Raw genomic sequence first — 24,815 nt, forward strand, 5'->3', positions numbered from 1 at the left:
AAACTGGTCACGAGAAAATTGGTCACACCCTAAAACTGGTCACGAGAAAACTGATTGACCGATTTTAAGGTGTGACCAGTTTTCTCGTGACGGGTGATCACGTGTGACCGATCTAGAGCGACCGGTTCACATTTGACTAGTTATCACCGAACCATTTTTACAAGCCTATTTGTTCAATCAACATTGTCAGAAGATGGTCGAGTTTGGGGTGGTTTCTACGGCCGGTTTGCGCGTCGTTACGCCGGCGCCGCTACGAGTAGTAGTCGCTGTCCGGCATGGATGATGATGGGCTACGCCTGGAGCGCGTCTGCCGCAGCTGCTTGCGGGAGGCGTCGCCGATGCACCAGCTCTCAACGCCAGGCTGCGACCGCACCGAGCTTCCCCTCGCTCAGATGCTCGTCTCGGTGCTGATGCTGCAGGTGCGAAACTGACCAGCCGTGCGTGCACTCATTGCACGCACCGTAAACAAATCGATACTTTCCAAATTCGCCCTTATGCCCCATGCGTTTACGGCTCAGATTCGCCCGCTCGAGCCAATATCCGGCAGCATTCGCGACAAAGCACCGCGCACACAACCACGACCATCCCCTATAAATGATAATCCTCAATTCGTTCCGTTTGAATGTGTAAAAGATCCATGTTGACCAACCTGCGAAATGAGAGTCTTAAGTTGACTGAAGATAGCCATCTCCATAGATGATTTGATTGCGCCTTGAAGATTCATAGAAGATATAAAATTGATTCGTCTGAAATCTTCGAAAATGACTTTTTTCGCGAATGATTATCTTTTTCCATGAATCTTCAAGGAAATGATGCGTATCTGATTCTTATAATATCATTTTATGACTCTTTTATATATTGTTATTTTAATAATACATATTTTTGCCCCTTTAATTAAATGAAAAAAAATTATAGTATTTGCAAGCTCTTTCGATGTATTTAGAAAAAAATCTAATATTTCCTATTGCAGAATTTGAAAAGAAAAATATTTGAAAAAGGATCAATTTGAAATGAAAAACCTATATAAACAGAAGAAAGAAGTAAATAATTATATTTAATATTACGAATATTTTTATGTTATGATCTTGAATAGTATTTTTATATTAAAAATCTCTTTTTTTTTTACTTGCAGCGATTAAAGATATTTAAATTGTTTTATTTATTTTTTACATGAAAGTAATTGGCATTTCAAATATAAAAATATTGCAGCGCATATTTTTCTTTTATTTGATTCTGATATATGTATGTAATATAATTTAAGATATTGATTAAAATAATGTAATTATGTAAATTTGTTTATACTATTGTACCGAAAGATAAAAATTGAAATCTTACAAAGCCTATGAAAAGCTATATACAGCGCTCTCAATACAAAATATCTTCATTATTGTCAATTTTTGTTTTTGTAATATTACTGCGTATGATGTGTATGTTGTATATATCAATAGTTGCACAACTGATTCGTTTCTACAAACATATGTACATATTCTATCACAAAAGACGATTTATCGATCTGATCTTTCGTCATATATAGAAATATATAAAAGGTTCACTCTCACTAATTTGAGTGCCTTTATAATCATCGGCACTTTAAAAGTAGCCACAATGATTAAACACATATAATTATAAAATTGACATAGCATTCATCAGTCTAAAGTGGAAGCCTGGTAAAGAAGTAATTTCATTAAAATCATAAACACATTCTAATTAACTAGAAGAAAAATAATAACAAAAAAAAAATGATTTCCAAACATCATAAAATTAAATATTCCAATTGATCAGAACTTATTATCTGGACTGCAGAACTTTCAGAGCTTCTTCTATAATTGAGATATATCTACATTGTTAATGCATCATTTTATATGCATTGTCCTCAAAAAAATCTGCATACATTAACTGAATTACTGTCACATACATAAAATTCTATAATGGTAAGTGATAGTACTTTGAGGTAATTTTTGCAGGATTACGCCCGTATCGCTCCTATAGTATTATCATGGGTCTACGTGACGAGCCAGAATGTTCAATTACAGAAAACACAAATATCGGAAGGCAAAGATCGAAAATCGAAAGATCTTAAGTCGAAAGATCAAAAAAAGGGTGCATGGTAAACGGTACATACTCAATTAATTTGCGCGAGCAGGATACAACAGGAACAAGAGGAACAGGCTTTTCCTCCTGTATTCTGCGCGCGCACATTAATACGGGAGGAAAAGCCTGTTCCTCTTCTTCCTGTTGTATCCTGCTCGCGCAAATTAAGTGAGTATGTACCGTTTACAATGCATCCTTTTTTTTTGATCTTTCGACTTAAGATTAATCCGTATTATCATATATTGTGATCCAGTCATATTTGGTCTAATAGCGTTTCATTGCGAGTATATTTACATTATAGCTAGCGGTTATATGTGTGTATGTCTATATTAATAAAATCAAAGTAAATTTATTGATAAAAACATATGTTTTGGTGTGTTACAGTTTTTTTTATGTGTGTATAAGTAAGTGCATAAAAGCGTGTGTTTAATATCGATTGTCGGAGGTTTTAAAATTGCTTTGAGAATTTCAGTCAAGGGCAAGTTTGACGATGTTTTTTCAGCTTTCTGTAAGTAAGTTTTCTCGTCGAGCTAAAATAGCTGGGAAGACTCGGATTGTTTTCTTTTTTTGCTTACATTTTTGGAATAAAATTACTAGGAAATACGTGAAAATGTTTCGTCTGGATTGTAATATATCGTAAACGGCGCACGTAGTACATTTGTATTGATTGCAAATGGTGCATTATCACATTTCTATAAATAAATGATGCATTCGTCTATTATAACTAGGACATGCCTGTATTGATCAATTTATTCAGGTCAAATAGCCTTTCAATGTAGTTTCGCTATCGAATTACTCTACATAGTAGGAAACAAGGGCTTCTGAATCGCATTCGAATGCAATTTCTGCCTTTATAAATTTATAATATGTAAAATGATTTTACTTACCTCTTATTCTATTTTAACTGACACATACCTGTATTGATTTATTTACCTGTATTGAGAATTTATTTGGGTCAATCATTTTCCAATGTAATCCTATCCATGTATATATATGTATGTTAGTGATTTCATGCTAACAAGTATACTTTCACTGGCGTTTTAGGGAATACTTCAAATACTTCTGATACTTAGATTAATGTTGTCTTCTTCTTCTACCTCCAACAAAAAAACATTCGGTATCTTCCTCAGTGTATATATAAATGCTTAATTACATCGGAAGGCAAATTTGATGATATTAGACCAACTTTTGCCGTTTGTACAAATACATATGAGGACCGTTTGATTCCTGAATGGAATGCCCTATTTTTCAAAAATTGATCAGTCCTTTCGACGGACAAGTTGCTTTTGCCCATAAAAGATGGTTCACTATTTTCAATTACTAACCTTTTTTTTGCTCTCTTACTTTGTAGGACAATAGTGAACCATTTTTTGTGGGCAGTGGAAACTTGTCTGCCGGTATCTGGTTATGATCTAGCACCCAAGATGACAGTGTTTTTTCAATTCCTGATTTGTGTGATATGCTTTCACCGGCGAAATACTTTCACAGCAGGATACCGATTCACTGTAACATATATAATATTACAAGTGTCATATCTTATTAATTTATACAATGACTTGTTATTGTACACACTAACTAAAAGTTTTCGTCAAAGTATACATTGCTATACTACATGTATACTGTTACGAAATAATGTATGCATTAAATAAGCAAGTGTAGGATCTCGTCAACGTGTGCTAGTTAAAATCATCAACAAACAAATTTTGCAGACGAGCGTGTATTACAACTAACCCAATCACGATATTTTTACTTTCTCTAGGATTGCCATGTCCTATTTAAGTTTTTAGATTTTTAAAATATAGCAACTAGTCAATTTTTCCATAGCCTCTTTTATATATGCAGTAACTGACCAGTTTTAACAGTGTATACACTGACTAGTTAGTTTATGAACAAACGTAGTTCATACTGTGTCTGATACACATATATACATACATACATACTTATCTATGTATGCCCCACACAAATTTCTGAAATCCATATCTAGAAATGACAAATTATGAAACAACTTCAAATTCCATCAGCCATCATTCTTATACACTAGCGGTCATATATTTAAAACCGGAAGGATAGGTAATTTTCAAAGCTTCGTAAAACTTGATTAGCGTGAAATAATTTGACAAAATGTTTGCAAATTTGTTGCACACATGCTTAGATATCATTTTAACAAAAAATAAGAAGGTAGTATAATTGAATTGTTGTTTTTTTGGGGAAACGCTCAAAATGAGTTCAAAGACGCTTTGTGACGAATTGACTTTGACGCGTCTTTACGCTGCTCGTATTCCAACCTATTTTTTCGTACTAATCCATCGAAATTACATCAGCGCGGTTAAAAATAATAAACCTTTAATGAATTTGGTTTGGTTTTAAACGATCAGTCCGACCTTGAATTCGTACTAGTGAAAAACTTATCTAGCCCAGAAATTTTTCGTATCTGCATATTTCTACAAAAATTTCTGGGTTATGGCATTTTGAAGAATAATTATTTCACTTCATAATAAAAAGAAAACTAGAGACATATGGCCAAGAAGCTTCATGTTTCAAAGATTGCATTACAGCAAACAATAATAAAAAATCGAACAGTACGGAGAAAAAAATCCAGATGAGGACGACCCAGAATATCGAACGAAGGACTGGATCAACTTATCGCGCTATCAAGCAAACATAATCAAAAGTTAACAGCACCAGATATTGCCTCTTGAGTTGAATAGGACGATTTCAAAAGTATATCGATTATCACAGTCCAACGTCGGCTAGGGAAGCGAATCTAGGAGGGATAGAAAACCATTATTATAAATAGGAAACGAACAGAAATGGCTAGCTTGGGTTCTTTGGCATTGGAATTAGTCAATTAAGATTGGTTAAAAGTGTTTTGGTAGGACGAATCGAAATTCGGTTCAAAAATACGATTTTACGTCCGACGTATACCCTGCGTATATAAAACTTTTTCAGTATGCTTCCAAAAATCAAGCATGAAAGTGGATCCAAAATTGTATGAGGATGTTTATCGAGAGCTGGAGCTAGAAATTTGGTCAAAATCGATGGTATTGTGGGTACTCAAAGGTATAAAAGCAGGGCTGTGGAGTCGTCAAAAAAAATCACGACTCCGACTCCGATTCCGATTCCGATATTTACCAACAAAGAAAAATAAAAAAATAGTTTTGAAAAATTGATTTGGCCACCTCTAAATCCATTAGATTTTGTGGGACCAGTTGAACATAAAAATCCCGATACATCGATCAAAACCAATAAACGAATTTTGAAATCATCTAAAATAATCCTGAAAGTCTGTACCTACCATCAGAATTCAAAATTTAATTAATAGAATGCCAAAATTATATACAGCAGTCATTTCAAGTGAAGGTGGTTTTATCGATGAAAGTTTCGTTTGATGTTTTTGTTTTAAGTAGTTTTTAAAATCTTTTTAGTAATTTTAGTAGATATATAATTTCTGAATAAAACTGCGTTTGTTTTTTTTTAAATTGACGTAAAATTGTATAACTTATGCTCAAAAAACGTTTTGGTCTTGAACATATGACCGGTAGTGTTCATTTTTATTTCGGTTTAATATACAATAAAATTTTCGTGCTGATACGTTAACACTTTTAATACATATTATTTGTTAAGAAAATGTGCAATTTTTGTGTACATATTTAAAAATCTTTTTCTCATACATACATACATAGCCAGCAGTATGGCTCGGTGGTTGCGTTTATGTTTAGCAAAAAGAGGTTACCGAGTTCGATTCTGTGCTAATCTTTAATGCTGCTGGTCAGACTTGGATATTTGCGACTCCAAGTCCAAGAATCAGAGTTTGCCAATTTATCTGATTTCATTGTTGAAATGGTTCCTCCATCAAATTGGCAAAAACCATCCTATCCGCTATGTCACAAATATCTGAATTTGATTTATTTAGAATATGTACAAATTTATTTACAAGTCTAAACCCATGGATGTCTAAATGGATTAATTTCGTGTTTTTCAGCCTTTCGAAATACAGCGATTTATGTAATAAAAAATGCTGCAACGTTTGTAATTAATTGTCTAGGAAGGCGCATTGGGGTTTACCTGTTAGGCCTTCCTGGTATATATCTATGTAAAAATAAAATATCTACATATATACCAAAAAAGTTTAGAAACTTCTGATTTTTATTCTTTTGTTCTACAAGGTGTTCATATATGTATATCTTATATTTTCCCTTTTCCTTTTATGCATTTATGTACATTTACTGAATAATATGATAGTATATATATGTATGTACTAAAATTTGTAACACCCGTTCTGTTGCGATACACGAAATTCCCCTTACGTATATACATATGTGAGTCTGTATTGTTCCAGATATCAGAAAATGACGGTCTGCCGTATCAAATATGCAGTCACTGTACATATCAACTATCATCAGCGTTCACATTTAAACAAATGTGTCAGGAGTCCGACAAGCGACTCAAACAATACCTATCCAAAACTAAGACTAAGTTGTCGAAAACCATACTATTGGACGGGACCGTGCAGCATGTACCGTCAGGTATATGCATTTCTCGTAAAATTACATGTTTTATGACTGCGATGCTTATTTTCGATCGGTTTGTATTGGGTATGTTTGATGTGTCTTATTGTTTCTTTTCTTTTTAGACAAAGTCAAGGAGGAGGCTTCTCAGATATGCAACAGTAATGGAATAATCGATTTTAATATTAAATTTAACCCTGATGTTCCATCGATCAAGATTGAACGTGTCGAAAATCAGAATTCAATAGTGGAACTCGATGATAAGCCGAATTTAAGGTTTTATATTTTAATTGAACACTAATTCAGTAACAATACATATGCTATTTAGTGTCAATAATCGTTATGATGTACTATAGATTATCTATGGGAACAATTTAAACGTTCATTTTATAAAATAAATTTGCATTTAAAAAAAAATATTTGTACATTAAAAAAAGTTTCTGTGCATTACAAAAAAAAATTGTTTACATTTCTAAATGACGCATACATATTGCATTAGAAAGTTTGCTTTGATCATTGAAAAAAAATATTTGCTACTTAAAAAGTGGATGAAATGTGCATTGACACTGTGACGGCCGCTGACTCATATTTGTATCATGTTGGATGCACAAATACCTGCCGCTAATACATATGTGATTTACGACTGCGCAGACTGTTTCAGTCCGCTGTTATATGTTTCTTCGTTTATGACGAAAACGTGATACAAGATTGTATCATCGGCCACAAAAGATTGACGAAAACGTCATATAAAAATATATCATATATGTGATACAAATATGAGTCGGCAGCCGTCATAGTGTTAAAATGACAGATGAACTGTATTGGCAACGTCGCGAATACCAAAATACGAACCAACGTTTGGTTAGATTTTATTTATTTATGTTTTGGTTTTATTTATTTAAAATTACATTTCACTAGTGACAAACAGTAAACCCTTTTGACAGTTAACAATTGTCAATAGCGGAAGACTGCAACGTTGCCACTTTTTGTATCCATTCTAATGCTAAAATCTATTTTTTCAAATGATCGTTTCATATTTTTTAATGATCACTTTATAATGCCAAAATATTTCATTCGATGCACAATACTAGGTTGTTTAATGCACCGAAAACGCACAAACATATTTTTTGAGATACAAAGTATTTTTCTCAATGTACATTTAAATCGTACCCATTATTTATTAACACATATAAGACGGAGTACAAAAAAAGTAAAAGAATTTATCAGGATATTCGGCCCACATTTAAAGTTAAATGGTTCAAAATTTCAATTGAACAAACAACTGATCACAAGTGATAATTTAAGCTAGTCAAGAATTGACAAAAGCTGTAGAGTGCATGCGCAGATGAAATATCATGCGTTATCAATTGGACGTAGTTTTGCATATATCCGTTATACAAAACTCTCCGATTGATAACGCTTTTATTAACATTTACAAATATACATATAAAATAATTTCAATCCTCTTTTCAGTCTCAATTCTAATTCGGACGAAACATCACTCAATAGCAATGAAAAGTGCACTCAGACGAAGTTTTCCGATATTTTACAAACGCTGTACAGTTGCTCGGAATGTACTAAAAAGTTTTCTTCGTTGATAGGGTATATATTGATATTTATTTATTTATTTATTTATTTTAAACAGACCATTGTGGCATAACAGGAATTCCTAAAGCGCCACAATGGTCAAAAAATATAACACAAAAAAGAAAAAAAACAAAATAACAATATTCTCTTCATTGATGGTTGAACAAGAGTGTTGGTTATCTATTTTAATGATGATTTATGTTGCAGTGTTACGAATCATTTGAAATGGCGACACAGTGTACAAGAAGTATTCTCATGCAAGGATTGTGATAAAATATATATTAACTATAGTCAATTTAGGAAACATTTATTAGACGTACATAAGAAAGAAATATCTGAACAGCCCACTGATGTTAGTCACATTATCATATTTTATGTTTACGTGCTTTTTTTTTGTATTTATTTAACTTTTTGTGGGAATTTTACAGCCTCCTACTCTAGAATGTCAAATATGTAAAAAGTCTTATCAACACTCTAACCAATTGAAACGACATATGTTAATTCACGGAAAGAAAAAGATATTCAACTGCGATAAATGTCAACATGGCTATAACAAGTGAGTGAACCTGTAAATTATAATCATTTTTTTTTTTTTATATAAAATGCTTAATCCTTTAACGCGAACAAATTCATTTTTCAGGGTCGAAAATTATGAAAAACACAAAGCCGTCTGTGTGAGAAAACTGTTTAACTGTTTAATTTGTAATAAAATGTTTGCCAAATCTGAAACCTTAAAACATCATATGGAAGTTACGCATCTTTCAAAAGGAGGTAATTTAATATTTTTTTTTTATAATTGCCAAAAATATTTATAAGTAAATAATACCAGGGCTGTCTTTGATTCTGAATTTATCTTATGTTTCGACTCCAACTCTGACTTGAACGATTTTAGTAAGATCAACCTTGCCTATATATAAAATTGTTAACAATAAAAATAATAGCGATTTTGAAAATATAAAATATTCAAGGAATTTAAAAAATCACTGAAAATTGACTTGTAACCTTATTTATTGAATTATTGGTAATGAAATAAGTATAAATAAAAAGTAAGTACATTCATAATGTGTGTTTAGAATATTATCCACAATTAATTTAATAATAAATAAAATGGTAATATAAACAGTATAAGACGAGGAAACAATTGGTTTTGGTCACAACGCAAAATACGTGTAACTCAACGATTTTATTTATAATGTAATTTATATTCATGATTTTTATAAAGAAATTATTTAATTTCAATTCACTAGTCGATTTACTTTAGTAAAATTAGAGACTACCGATACTATTAATTAAAGAAAATAATTTAAAGGAGTCAGAGTCGATTGATTTTTTATTACAATTCCGACTCTGTCTCCACAGCCCTGAATAATACATATAATAACTGTCTTTTAAATTTTAGAAAATCAAGACAGTTTGAAAAATGGTTCTATTTCTAATACTTCTCGAAATACTGAGATTATAGAGAACGTTAATGCATCGGAGAATTCTTGTGAAGATTTTAATGAGACTGACATGAATATTAAAGAAGAACCTTTGGATGAATTACTCGAAGAAGCCGAAAGGTGCATCCTCTCTCATAATTTAATCACAATAAAGTGTATGCTTCTGTTATTTACAATCGTGTTGAAATTTCAGAGAAACTCGAATGCTAAATGACGATAGTTTAAGCGGTGTATGTAACAATCAAGATGACGATTTTCCTAGTTTAGAAGATTTTAGTGAAGTTAGTGATTCCAACATATTTATACCATTGCAAATATACAATTTTACATATATGTACCTATAGATTTAGGTTTAAAAAACATATTGTATTATAAAACTAGCTTTAGAGTTATGAATGTACATGCTACGATGATTTGACTCATCTTAGATAACATAAACGCTGAATTCACGCATTTATTTAACTTTTTAAGGGTATCAACAGTGATAATTCTGAATATCTCGAATCGTATAAGGTCAAACGGAAAGTAGGCAGACCGTGCAAAAAAAACAAAAAGTTCAAATTCAAACTATTGAAACATAATAACGAAAATGATTCACCATCTCTCAAGTATCACTGCACTCTTTGCCCCAGGGTGAGTAATTTTTATCTTTTTGTTTTTCCTTATATGTACGAATGTATTGTACTACTAAGTTCACTTGGATAACTTTAATTGATTCATATAATTACACATCAGAGATTATCTTCAAATGTCGGCCTAAAGATTCATATGGCGAAACATTACTCAGACCAAGGCATCCTTTACACTTGCGAGTATTGTGGCAAAGGCTTCACAAAATCAGTCGAATTGAAACGGCACGAAAGAACTCACACATCCATCAAACAGTTCAAATGCAATTCCTGCGACAAATCTTTCCATAGGTACATATACTTATAATGCATTTATAGAATTGCACCTCTAATTTTCTGCATACATATTATTAATGTTCATCCACATATATTTCAGGCAAGATAATCTAGCTAGGCATATGTGGCAGCATATGGACAACAAGCCACACCAATGCGACAAATGCAATAAGAGTTTCATAAGAATCGAACATCTCGAAAGGCACAACATGGCGTTGCATTCCGGAAAGATGAAAAATCCAAAAACTGCTTTTTGTTCGATATGCAAAAGAGGTATATCGTTGTTGGTTTAAATTCTGCGCCAATTTTTCTGCTGTCGTTTGCTTTTCAGCGTTTGTAATTTTGTCGTTTCTGTTGGATGTCAAGGTTTTACAACGGAAAAGTATTTGGAGACACACATGCGCATGCACACTGGTGACAAAACATTCACGTGTAAAGTCTGCGATAAGTCGTTTAACACTAAATGGCATCTCAAAGAACATAGCAAGTGGCATTCGGCTGAAAAACCTTTCTTGTGTTCCGAGTGCGGTCAACGGTATCCACATTTCAATATTATTTATCTTAAATCCTCTATCCAAGATTGGATACGGGGCTGATGTTTTAATCAAGTTACTTCTGAAAATAGTTCCAACTAGAATTCCACCGTTTTGCAAATTGAGCTCATCTTTTTATCCCAGTCGCCCCCCACTCACGTTACTTTGAAGAAGATGCTCTCTGGCAAACTTTAAATTAACGAATAATTATATTTAAATATATGTATAGTGCTTTTGTATTACATAAAATTTATCTTGTGAAGTAATTTCTAAAATTATATCTTAAAATTTTGTATTTATTTAATAGTTTTGTTACCGTATTAAATTATTTTTTTAACATCTTTAGGAAGAGCATGTCATATTAGAATTGCGATTTTCAACTGCAAATTTCCTTTCGGTCTGTAAAAAATTCAAAAACTTTGGGCAACTTTCATCCATCTCATCCCACACATTTTTCTGATTTCATCCAAACAACTCCTCTGTAGCCCTCCGAAAAACTTATATAAAATTATGTAGTGGTTTTTAATTCTATCTCAATCACCATAGCTGATAATTACGTAACAAAATTGTCAAAAAAATGAACTGAAGAAAATATATTAAATCCACTTTTTATTATTACGTTTCTTCGAAATTCATTAAAATACTTCATACTAGTATTGATACTTCGGATGTAGATAAAGTAAAAACTTGATTTTACTCTTAAGCTTTATTTTTGTTTAATTTAACTTTTGCTTGCTGTTTTTGTACTTGATTTTTATAAGTAGATTTATTTATTATTTTAGAAATAACAAAAAACTGGGTTTTCATATGAAAATTTTAATTAATTGTCAACAAAACTTAAAAAAACTGGCATTTAATTACTTACAATTATTTTAATATCCAATTAAAGATTAAAACCGATTTTTTTATGCTCAAAAATCCCCGGAAATATTTATGAAATCAAACTTCCCTTATAATTAAAAAGGTTTTGAAATGCAATTTATAACTGTAAAATTTCTCATTTAGGTTTATTCGTAATGATTATCTCATCACACATATGAGACGTCACAACGGGGAAAAACCATATAAGTGCAGATATTGCGGCAAAGGTTTTCCAAGAGCCACCGATTTGACGGTCCACGAACGCTATCACACCGGTGAAAAGACTCATCTGTGTACCGTATGCGGAAAAGGTTTGCATTGCTGTTGTTTTGCATTGTTATTTCTTTTGAATCTTCGACATTTTTACCGTTTCGATTAGGCTTTCAGAGACAGTACAACTTGACGGTCCACCTGAGGGTACACACCGGCGAAAAGCCATACGTTTGCTCATATTGCGGCAAGCGATTCGCTCAAGGCAACGATCTCAAATCGCACATCCGGAGGCATACTGGTGAAAGGTGACTGCCGAATATGTGGACACATTCATTTTATAAATACCTATAGAATAAAAGTCATTCGTGTGCGTTTAACTGTTTTATCAGGTTCAATTGTGAAATTTGCGGAGAGGGTTTTATACAAGGTTATCATTTAACCCAACACAAAAGGAGTATTCACGGTCTGCAATGCGTTTCTCACATACGTCGAGTGGAAAAGCATTTACAGGTTTACTTTTCGATTCTTTTGTATGATTTATGTTTGTATGTATGTTGAATATTTGTTGATTTTTTTTTAGACTTCTTCTCAAAATCAATCTAAGATTCGAAGTCGTTCGCCACAATCTGCAGATCTCCCCGCAAGCGCCGATACGGACATACAGGTATTGTTTGCAGGTCGTAATAGTATTTCGTGCATATAAATTACATATATTAGGTAGGTATTTTAATAGTACAGTGAGTCCGAGTTTCATTTTTGAATATAGAAAATGACTGCAGTTCGAATTTGGCTTCGAATTAATGTATCTGGCAAATTTGTTCCCATTAACATTTTTAGGTTATGTGCAAAAACTGCTTCAAAGCTTTAGCTGAAATATATAATATAAGTTTTTCATTCCAAATTAACCTTTTTTCATTTCAAATTGACCCTTTTTTCATTTCAATTTAAACTTTTTTCTTTCATTTCAAATTGACATTGAAAAGGGGGCAATTTGAAATGAAAAAGGGCCAATTTTGAATGAAAAACCTATATAATATTGTAAATTAATCTCAAATATGCAGTCAAAGTAGTTTTTGCCCAAGTAAGCTAATATAGCAGCGTCCCCGTGTAGTTTACGATTTAATTAAGAAACTATTGATTAAATATGATTATACATATGTTTAATTGCAATATTTTTTAATTCATTGAAATGATAAAATAGGAAAAAACTTTGTTTTAAAATTAATTTGAACTGTATTCGGCATAAAAATACAACATGATCGTTTTGTCTTGTTTTATAGAGATGTTACCGTTTTTGTTATCACTCCTAATTATCCTGGTAATTATGGTAATGGAGGATGCGGATGTTTAGCTGTAATTACACTGGGCAAAAAAAAAATTGCTGCAGCTGAGAATAATCTATCTTTACACTAAGTTTGACCAACTGAATTCGAATATGTCATTAATCTTTGTTTATTTACTCATTTATGATATATGAGTGCTTAAAAAAATGCCCAATTTTTTGGCTTTTGCAGTCTTTAACCGAAAATCTATTGCTGTGCCAAAAGTGAGTATCGGAATCAATATTCAGATGTTTTTCCTGTTGATTGTGATTTTTTAATACTCGTAATTAATTATCTAGCGAATTTTAAACCAATAAAAATTCACAAATTAATAGAAAAAACATTTAGCTTTTGATTCCAATACTCACTTTGAGCACAGTAATACTAGATTTTGAGTTAAATACTGCAAGAGTCAAAGATCTACGCATTTTTAAATTCTCGTATCTCATAAACGAGAAGAAACCATTGAAAATCATTGTCATATTCGTATTCATTGGGTCAAACTTAGTTAAAATTGATTTGTCTCCGCTCAATTGTTATTATTTATCAAAATCTGTGATGTTTGTTTATGTTTGAACATCTTTTAACGACATTCTTATTTCAATACAATTTTTTTCTAATAGCAATATCATTCGAATCCTCATCAGTCGATACGTCGAAACTCCGGGTACCTAAAATCACAATCTGACCATTCTTCAGATGTTTTCTTTACGGAAACCATTTAAATTAGCATTATGTATATTGATTTTGCACTTGCCGAAGGTTCATTGGAATCCAATAAATCGCTTTTTGCATTTGGAAAAATTTTCCTCATCGATCTATCGAATTTTACTGGTTTTATTTTGGACGATGTATAATTGAGTACATCTTCATATCCAGTTGGATCAATTTTTTCTTGAATTTGATGAGCTGTCAAATATCTATACAACATAAATTGTTTTATCGATGATATCGATTACTTCATTAATTTGAAAATGTAACATTTATTCATAAAAATTCTATAAGAATTAGTCATTTGTTTTTGTATGCATTTATTTTAGTACAAGAAAAATGTTCCAATACTGAATTCAAACACGGATAATTTACAGTTTATAAAGAAATGATACATAAAGTAAAAATTTCAATATGCCTGCCAATATTAGACATAAACTTATTCATTAGTTTGTGAAATTAATTAATTTTATATGACGTATTATTTTGAGATTATAAATATGTAGTACGTATATGTATGTAGTTACGGTAAATGTAAATTAAATTTGCACATGTGCCATCTGAATACACAAATGTATGTATAATAGATTTACTGGGTGAATTAGGGTGTAATTGTTCATGGACGTGGCCGGAATGACTACCGTCGCATGAAAGGACTATACGGGGGATAGGACGATCACGAAAGGGTCTTCGGACAATAAGGGACCTCACATATCCTGATTAGATAATGCAATTCCCGAAACCTAATAGAACATGCAATTCGGCAGTGGAATTAATTAAAAAAAATGCAATCGGCAAAAAGTTCGATGCGTTTATTGATAAATGGCTCGTCACGTGTCTAAAACAGTAGAAATTAAATGATTCAATTCGTGTATATTTGCGTTTGTTTCGCATCCAAATGTTAAATCGATTATGGTTTGGTCTTTCCTCAAATGTATGACATTTTCCGAAGTCCATTGTTGAATGTGCGCATTAATTGGTTTATTTGACATGTTTAAATGTACATATATGTCACAGTCTGAGTGTTCACTCCGGTTAATTCATGAACATACTAAAACAGTTTTTTCATAAACGAACTATTGATTTTAGTGTTAATTGTCAAAAGTTATCGTCAAATAGACTTACCAGTTATCGCTTGAAACTCTTAGCTGTCAAAACGCCAAATATTTGAAATGGGAAATACAAAGTTGTTATTTTACAAAGTAATTACATAACAATTAACACCTAGACATCTATGGTCAAATTTGTAAATTTGCAGTATTTTATATAATTCAGCGAAATTCGAGATTGCTGAAAACTCGAGATTTGCGAGAAAATGGGAAAGGTTGCCAATTTGTTGGAACTGTTTCAATGAAAATCAGATAAATTGGCAAACTCTGATGGGAAACGATCGACCTAGAGTCACACATCCAAGGTCTGACCAGCAGAAACCAGTGGGATTTGAACCCGTGACCACTCTGTTCAAAGCATTATATGCTAACCACAAATCTATTCTGCTGGTCATAATTCTAATTTCCGCTAATGTTAAAACTATTTTAGAGGATGGGATAAACGATTGAGAATACTTTAAACTTATGTCTAATTGTTTGTGCATGAACAAAGTATATACATATGTGTATAGTTAGTTTGTCAATTTATTCCTTTGTATACACTAACTGGCCCGGTTGGTTTGTGTATGAACAAACCAGTATGTTCATGAACGAACAAAATATTTACTTGGACTGTTGAGTATTGCCTAATAAATGATTTTTACATACTTTATCTATATATGATGTATCAATAGATGAAGTTTTGTAAATCATGAGAAAATTCAATTCATTAGATTTTGAGTGATTTTAACTCAGAATTGATCACTGTGAGTTACTAATTTCATTGATTTAATATGAATGATCTAAATAAATTTAAGACATTGAAAAATAAAAATTTCCCTATAATAAATTTTCTTACTGTTATAAAGTTTCATCTAATAAAACTTTTATTTAGCTTGAAATTCAGATTTAGGGCGGCCTTGTCTCGAGATGGGTCACTTCCAATCATCAAATTGATCTGAAATTTCGGCCTAAGATTACTTTTGAAGTTGATCTTATTTGAATTATGTACAGATAGATGCCACTATATTTCATAATTTAAATTCATAAAAACGCTGCATATTCAATTTATTAGAATAAACTATAAAAATCAGTCAATTAAATCCCAGTAAAATCAATAAAGTATTAAATGTATATAATATATATGTATTTAAAAATATAATAATCCATCTAGTTCACTGGTCGCCAAGCAGGCTTTTTTTGGGCGTAGTTCATTTTTCCAGTATTACGTATTTGCTTATTATTTTTCTATAGATGCAGTTGACAGGAGCGTTCAATGTAAATATAAAATATAATATGTATTTTAATAAAATAAATCAATAACAATGTAAATATATTAGATAACATCCTTCGTTTCCTTTTTCTCTTGGTCGTGGAGGTTTTTTTTTACCTACTTTTGTATTCAGGCTTGCACTTACATTTAACGACATCGGTCAGTCTGTCCGTCTGTAATAAACATTATTTCCCTTTTTTTACTATTCGGCACCTTTGAGAGTATTATTTTTAAATAAAATAAGCATCCCTATTGGCAGCTAAATAATGTCTTCCTTAGAAAAAAAAGTATTTAGTTAACAGTAATTGCACAAACAAATAGTCTCAATGAATGGGCATAGCAGGCACTAATATACCATAAGTATTCATTGCAGTTATTTATTTTCAAAAGATCCGAGAAAAATATCAGTTTCTTAACTGATATTTGTCGTTTAATAGTCGAAAAAAAAGTTCACTCTCAAAATATAAACTGTAAAAAGCCCGCATGACAACCTTTGTTCTAGCTCTTTCCGTTTAATTCACTGTTGAATTGAAAAAAAAATAGTTCACTTTATACTTCATTTATCATTGAATTCTATTACATTAAAAAATAAATCAATATCTTATCATTTTAATTTGTACATATGTAAAAGCAATACGACCCGATGAATTCTTTTACGCACTTCATAAACAAACCAATCAAATTATACACATATGAGACTCATAAATATACTTCTCATGCAGGTCACATCCTTTTTGCGGAACTAATTTATATCCGTACTTTCAATATGAATATGAAATATCAACGCCACACACTTGTGCAGGTTGCATACATTTTGCGCAACGCCGCAAATTAAATTTGCATGTTTGAAACGTCGAATACAAAACTATCGAGTTTATATGAGTTTTCGAAAGCTGTAATATTGTATATGTATATATTACGTGCATGGCGTAATAACATTTTATTCCATCGCAGGGTAATAACGCTCATACGAAAAAAGACAACACGTGTCCTAACAATCGTAAGGATCCGATATTGATTACGTTTAGCACAAAACTTGAGAACGACTCAATCGATATTCCCGAACACCACACGATATCGCTTCAAGTAAGTCATTCGTATATTAGAGCACTTTACGTTATAAAGTTCGTCACGTCGCACTTTCAAACATTGAATAATGCAAAAAAAATATTTTCATTTGCATTATAGCTACCGCATAGTGATTTTATTTATTTTTGTTCGTTTCATCCATTATTAAAATGTGTAATCTACATACTGTCGTACTCTTCAATGTGTTTTGTAATTATTTTGCACTCATCGTTTATTTTTCAATAGTTGTATGTATGTATATGTTATTCATGTATGTGTTACAGTTGAAGTGTACATCCATATCTTCCAGTTGTAATATATGTTGTCTAGTTGGAATATATTCCATCTAACCTGGTACCAACTACCGTTATAGTTGAAGTGTATTTTCAGTTCTAATATATTTTAACTAGTTGGAATATATTCCGTCTAACCCACGTAAGTTGATTCATATGGCGAATTACGTACCAACTGGTCAAAATATATTACAACTGAAAATACAGTTCAACTATAAGTTGATACCAGGTAAGGTGGAGAGGTTTGGTTTTCGTTAAAACGTCACTCGACTAGTAAATTGAGTTGGAAAGTCACATTTTTGTTTTGAACACATGCTTAGAGTTATCGTAATGCAATACTTATTACCACAATCCGTAATACCTATCAAATATTAACGCATTCTTGAATTCTATAGCATTCGTACAAATATCAGAACTGTTATACTACAACTGGCTCACATTGTCAAAAGTTTATTTGCGCTTGTAGAGCTATTATTTATAAGTTGAATTGTGTTTGAATGTGAATGACCTAAAACACCAGTTGGAATATGTTAGAACTGAAAATACACTTCAACTGTTACATTATATAATAATGCATGTTTTAAATGTCTAGTTTGTTTTATAATTATTATTAATTTTTCTAATCTTATTAATGGCATACATATATCGTTACACCAACTTATTTTCTTGGCGTAGAATAAAATTATTTTTACAATAGTAGTTTATATACTCGACTTGTTTATATACTTTACATAGAATAGTTCTAAATGATAACATCACAAATGTAATTTATAACCAAAACTAGATTTACAAGTTAGTGTAACATTATATAAAACTGTTGATTTGTGAAAATGATTTACACATTGTCATATTTCTCATGTTTCCTTATTGGCATGTTTAGCAGTCTGATTTAGCTGTGGGTTCCGAAGTTGATCTGTCTCAACGTTCACTCATAGTACCACCCCTGATGCCAATCGTGCCCCTTGCCTTATTTCCACCAATGCACTCTCGGATTTAATCGACAACGATGATATTTACGCAAAACTTGATGGTGCGTGCTCATGACATTAAATTAAATAAAATACTATATACATATATGTGAAAATTGATGTTGTTTATGTATGATTATTTGTATTAGCTTTAATTAAACATCCCAGTGTGTATACATTCAAAGAATATATGTACTTTATACTTTTAATGTGTGATTTTTTATTTACTTCTTTCCCTCCCCCGCCCCCCCCCCCTCGATTAATGTTTTCCTTTTTATGAATAAAACAAATCGTATCCTTGTTGAGATGTTGAGATTCCTAAATGAAAAATATTAGACTAATACACTTTGAGAGACTCATACTTACTAGGAAAATTATTCAACAAAGTGAGGGCCATTATAAGTGTTCAATATCTTCAATGCTTAGTCATTATTTAAACATTTATTGTAAAATCTCAAATATGATATTAAATTTAACCTACCTATAGTATTTACAAATGAATGTAAATTAATTAAGTGCAGATTGGAGTGAAGTTATTTATTTTTTAGAAAGAAACAATATTTTTTATTACGTAACTCCACGTTTCACTTACCATTACAATTCAGGAAAAAGTCTGCCTCTTATCCGATCGTTTTGCTTATTAGTTTTAAACATAGATGGCGGTAAAAAAAAAATTATTGGTGCTTTTATTCAAAATAATAATTAATAATATTGACACCAAAATAGTTTCTATCTATTTGTTTTTTTATTTTTATTTATCCATTATATGTAGAGGTAGGATAGTCACAGTGCTATCCATTGTTCGGCAAAGCTTTAACAATGCATTTACAACCTTTGAACAATACACGGCCCCCTCAGGCTCCGGTGACTAATTATATGTATATATATACATATATATATATATAGGATCAACCTCACGGACCCGAATGTGAAACGCCCGAAAACGCAAATATCAGAAGGCAAAGATCGAAAATCGAAAGATCTTAAGTCGAAAGATCAAAAAAGAAGGGTGCATGGTAAACGGTACATACTCACTTAATTTGCGCGAGCAGGATACAACAGGAACAAGAGGAACAGGCTTTTCCTCCTGTATTCTGCGCGCGCACATTAATACGGGAGGAAAAGCCTGTTCCTCTTGTTCCTGTTGTATCCTGCTCGCGCAAATTAAGTGAGTTTGTACCGTTTACCATGCACCCTTCTTTTTTGATCTTTTGACTTAAGATCTTTCGATTTTCGATCTTTGCCTTCTGATATTTGCGTTTTCGGGCGTTTCACATTCGGGCCCGTCACGGAGAACGATATATATAATATGGTAAACGGATTATTCCACAAAATCGAATACGAAATATCTGGCACTCGAGTTCTCGTTAGTACAATATTTCGCGTGGATAGCTTTCGATTGATGGACATTTTGGGTGCCAGATGTTCCATGATCGAGATTTTAGTGACGTGCGCGAGATTGATTTTTGCAGAATAATCACCGAACCATATACATATGTAATATAAGCCAGCAGTATAGCTCAATGGTTGCGTCAATCTTAAGCACCGAGAGCACGCCAGGTTTGATCTTGTGGGTTGACCTCAATTGAAAAGAACCTAATCCGAGTATAATCTGCAGTGCTGCTGATCAGACTTGGATATTTGTGACTCCAAGTCGATCGTTTCCTATACCCGTAATGAGTCATTACGGGTCACAGTGCTATCCATTGTTCGGCAAACCTTTAACAATGCATTTACAACCTTTGAACAATACACGGCCCCCTCAGGCTCCGGTGACTAGTAATGACATCATGGGGAAATATAAAATCTGCAGGTTGCCCAAGCCGACACCTACGATCAAAATTTTGTACATAAGTGCCAATTACCATCGCTACAGATTTTACACAAAGCATGAGTCGAAAACACTGTGAAAACCCCTGCCGCTCAACTCTTATATATGTAGATGTTCCTCTTCCCAATTCATCGAGCAAAGCTAAAGAGTTGATTGCAATGCATTAGTTGCGAACCTTTAGTTATTATTATATCTTAGGTTTTGCCATATTGCTCACAATAGATGTCTCTGTGGTTGTTTGTCGAATATAAAATTCGTATTGTTACATGAAAGTAATTATCGTATTAATACGATGTTTGTAATATCTGACCATAGATGTCAGACATTGTTTAAATTTACATGTATCTCGTCTCGATGATAGCCAAACTGCACTCTGCAGCCCTTATAAAACTTTTTTTATTATTGATGCGAATTTACAACTACATATTTATGTCATGATCTCTCAAATCAGTGTATTTATTTTTAAGTCTTCCAGAAAAGTTAAATATTATACCTATACATAAGTAAGTATGTATGTATGTAAGTAAATTGATTTTTTTATCTAAAATACTTTTCAATTGGATGAAACGGTTGATTTCTCATATGAAAAAACAAAAAGTGGTACATATGTAGGTAAAGTCAGTTCAAAAAAAGTCTATCGAATGAAAATCATTTATTAAATTACATATGTCCTTCACAAAGTTTTTCAATTCTAATTTAATACATTTACATTAAATTAATTTTGATTAATAATAATTAGACATCGGTAGACGGATTATTGCGCAAATTGCGATTAATTGCGACAAATTGCAAATTACGACAATCGTTGCCACACAAATCGCAAATACGAAATATCTGGCACTCGAGTACTAACGATATAGTACAATATTTCGTGTGTTTAGCTTTCGATTGATTTAGTTTAGTTTTTGTGTGCCAGATAATTCGTGATCGAGATTTTAGTGACGTGCGCGAGATCGCTTTTTGCGGAATAATCACCGAACCGTATCGAATATGCACACTTATTAATTTAGCATAATTTCATAAAATAAAATTCTATACATATATACTATAGGTAATTTATATTACCTGGCACTTGGAATATTTTAAGAACATCTCCAAACCATAGCTTTGTACTATTATTTTTTTTTATTTATAATAAATTCTCTATACATATGCATAATAAAATGTACAGGGGTGTGCAGTAAGTCCAGACTGTCCCTAGACCTAGAACATATGTACATATATAGATATTTTAATACTCCTTACAACAGAAAGAAGATGCATTTAAAAAAATTAAATAAACTATAAAAAACGAAATGTTGATTTACTTTTCTTATGACCAAAATATCTTTCCTTACCGCCAAAAAATCATGTGTGAGCCCAATGAACATATACAACCAATATCGTTAATGTTTAATATGTGCGTATATATGTATGCAGTATTTAAAAACAATCTGGTTTTGATTGTATTGCAATGAACGTTCATATAATATAAGCACATATACCATAATTGCTGGAATTTAATTGGATTATTTGTAAACACGCAAAGTGGTTTATTTCAAATCCGAATTCGGCGTGCATACAAAGCAGCAAAATGTGTACATATTATATTATATATTTCGGCTGATGAATATGCGATAGCATGTACATATGTAGATAGATATGTATGTTTATATGTAATATTGTAAAATATAGCCACTCAGCGTCATATTATTGATGAAGTTGCTTTCAGAATGGAGGGTATTACACTATCAATATGGATCGTGATTCTAGCACCGCGGATTACAAAACAGCCCGGATACCAGGGCTGTAGAGTCGGAGTTGGAGTCGTGGAGTGGGAGCATTTTAAGTGGAGTCGGGGTCGTAAACAATCAACCAACTTTTTATTATTTTTTAATTAATATTATTACGGTATGCGTCAACTAAGTCTCTAATTTTATTGAAGTAAATCAGTGATCGATCGAATTGATCACGGATCAGTGATCGATTCCGAGTTCGAATCAGTCAAAATCTCGAGTTCGAATTTTCGCATGATCACAAAACTTCACCTATTGTTACTGCGTACATAGATTAAGTAAAAAAGAAACAATAAAACAGAAACAAACAGTATTACAATGTACACTGTACATAATATCGACCCCAAAAAATATATAAAAATAAATTATAAAACAAAGAAGAAAAAATTGAATAGTGAGAGATATATGAGATACTAAGAATTGAAGAAATGAAGACGCAATAAAAATTTAAAGGAGGACAAGCAGTGGCGGCTCGTGAGTATTCAAAGTGAAGGGGGGAGGGCTGAAGAGATAAATCGGGCTGCATTAGCTCGTTGACCATACCAGTGAAAATTGCTCACAAAAATAGCATGCATATGTACTATACTGGGAGGGCTGCAGCCCACAGCCAATATGGACGAGACGCCACTGAAGACAAGATGTAAAAAAATGGATTTATATGAATGGGAATATTGTCTATAAAAAGAAATTACAGGAATAGCTGGTGGAACAGGGATTAATGTGAAATAATGATGGTTTTGAAGGTTTACAGAGGGATCTGTTTTGCTAATAACACGTACAAAAACTATAAGTAATTTAACTTTAGTTTCAAAAAAATAAAATGCTAAAACAACAAACGTTTATTGAAAAACAGTCGACTGGAGTGTATTGTGAAATTTATCATTTTTTACAAGGTTTATTTCATTATCAGTCTCCTTTTGAATTATTGCAATATTCAAAAACACTGTCTTGAACAATTTGTATTAGTTGGTCAAATTAGTTAACAATTAGTTAAATAATTTAATTTATTAGTTAACAATTGTGGAGTTATCATCTTTGTGATCAAAGGATGCAATATACATATATGTAGACATATTAAATACAAATCGCAGATGTCGGCTTTAATGTAAATATATATGGGTCCTGCATTTATAATTAAAAAAATTTAATATGTATACCACACTCGTCGCTTTGGAGCAATCTGTTAAGAGGAGTGTGCATAATTGATTGAAATAAAACAAATTTGTTTGATTCAATCCGGATCATCTAAAGCCGGGAAAACGAGCCCCGGATAATCGATGCTTTGCTGTATTGTGTAATTTTATAATTCAATCACGATTTCCACGTGCACATTCGACATAATTCAATATTAAAATGTTAATCATAACGCTCGCATGCAATTATGAAACATGTATGATAGTAAGAATGTACTTCAAAGGGATCCAAACCACGCGAATAATATTAAAATTATTGTCATTTCATGAGTATTTTTTGTACAATGTCAAAGCAAACTTCTCGGTATTCGTTATATCGGAATTTCATTAGTGGGAAATTTTATATTGTCTCTACGATTGCTTGTTGTACCAATTTAATTAAATTCCCACTACATTGTACAAACCTAAAAGTGCAGTTGTTGTGGGTTGGATCCTTTTTCTTCAGGGCTACACCTAAGCACGATATTATTGAAACCTTGACATTATATCACTCCACGCTGATTTAAAATACAAGATATTGCATGATAGACTTTTAAACATCTACATTTCCATTGCCCTTTACCGTTTTCTTTGCTTCTTTCCGTACTTGAACTTGTGACTTGCACAAGTTCAAGTACGGCTTTGCAGCTGTAGAATACCATCGATTTTTTAATAATTTAAACGCCTTGAATAGGATAGTTCAATCGGTTACAATTCTAGGTGAAATTGAAATGATCTATTTAATAATTTTGAATATTTTTATGGCTACTGGTGAGATTTGTACACTACTAAATCCAGACCGATCGTCTACTATCAAAATTTTCCGATTTTATTTGATTTGAGATAGTTAGTTCCGTGCAGTTTGCATTAAAAAATGTAAATCAAAGTATGTAATTGTTCCTTTCTTTACATCCCATTCAAAAAATAATACAAAATTGTGCATAATGTATGGAAATGTGAGCGACAAAGAAGTTGACATTGTTCAACAATTGTATTTTATTTTATTTTATTAATTGAAAAATCAACAGACAGGATGTACATAGAAATGTATAAAAAAACAAATAGTAAATAAATAATATATGTAACATCCGAGTCCAATAATAGATTTTTACAAAAATGAAAAAGATAAATATAAGGAAAACAAATTAAAAAGTAAAGAATAAAGGCATGACAA

At 31.9% G+C, this 24,815-nt stretch overlaps 1 protein-coding gene across 2 annotated transcripts; it reads left to right on the forward strand.

Moving 5' to 3' along the window:
- The first annotated feature begins 213 nt into the window (after window positions 1-213).
- On the forward strand, window positions 214-19,071 carry LOC143922448 (uncharacterized). 2 transcript variants are annotated; one of them, XM_077445678.1, is made up of 19 exons: window positions 214-419; window positions 6,431-6,617; window positions 6,725-6,875; window positions 8,073-8,201; window positions 8,394-8,538; window positions 8,615-8,742; window positions 8,827-8,957; window positions 9,586-9,748; window positions 9,822-9,909; window positions 10,100-10,261; window positions 10,364-10,548; window positions 10,634-10,806; window positions 10,900-11,068; window positions 12,072-12,238; window positions 12,307-12,445; window positions 12,530-12,650; window positions 12,721-12,804; window positions 17,489-17,620; window positions 18,776-19,070. In XM_077445678.1, the coding sequence occupies exons 1-19, from the start codon at window positions 276-278 to the stop codon at window positions 18,890-18,892; spliced, it is 2,715 nt and encodes a 904-aa protein (XP_077301804.1). In that variant the 5' UTR covers window positions 214-275; the 3' UTR covers window positions 18,893-19,070. The 2 variants fall into 2 exon arrangements, with proteins under 2 accessions (XP_077301804.1, XP_077301805.1); XM_077445679.1 differs by lacking the exon at window positions 17,489-17,620 and having other exon boundaries at window positions 18,776-19,071.
- The last annotated feature ends 5,744 nt before the right edge of the window (window positions 19,072-24,815 follow it).

This window comes from Arctopsyche grandis, chromosome 2 (genome assembly GCF_051622035.1).
Source record: "Arctopsyche grandis isolate Sample6627 chromosome 2, ASM5162203v2, whole genome shotgun sequence".
NCBI classification, from domain to species: domain Eukaryota; kingdom Metazoa; phylum Arthropoda; class Insecta; order Trichoptera; family Hydropsychidae; genus Arctopsyche; species Arctopsyche grandis.

Coding starts and splice junctions, on each gene's coding strand:
- LOC143922448 (XM_077445678.1), top strand. CDS start 276: ATGGATGATGATGGGCTACGCCTGGAGCGCGTCTGCCGCAGCTGCTTG. Junction 6,876..8,072: donor GATGATAAGCCGAATTTAAG/GTTTTATATTTT, acceptor TCCTCTTTTCAG/TCTCAATTCTAATTCGGACG. Junction 10,262..10,363: donor ACTGCACTCTTTGCCCCAGG/GTGAGTAATTTT, acceptor ATTACACATCAG/AGATTATCTTCAAATGTCGG.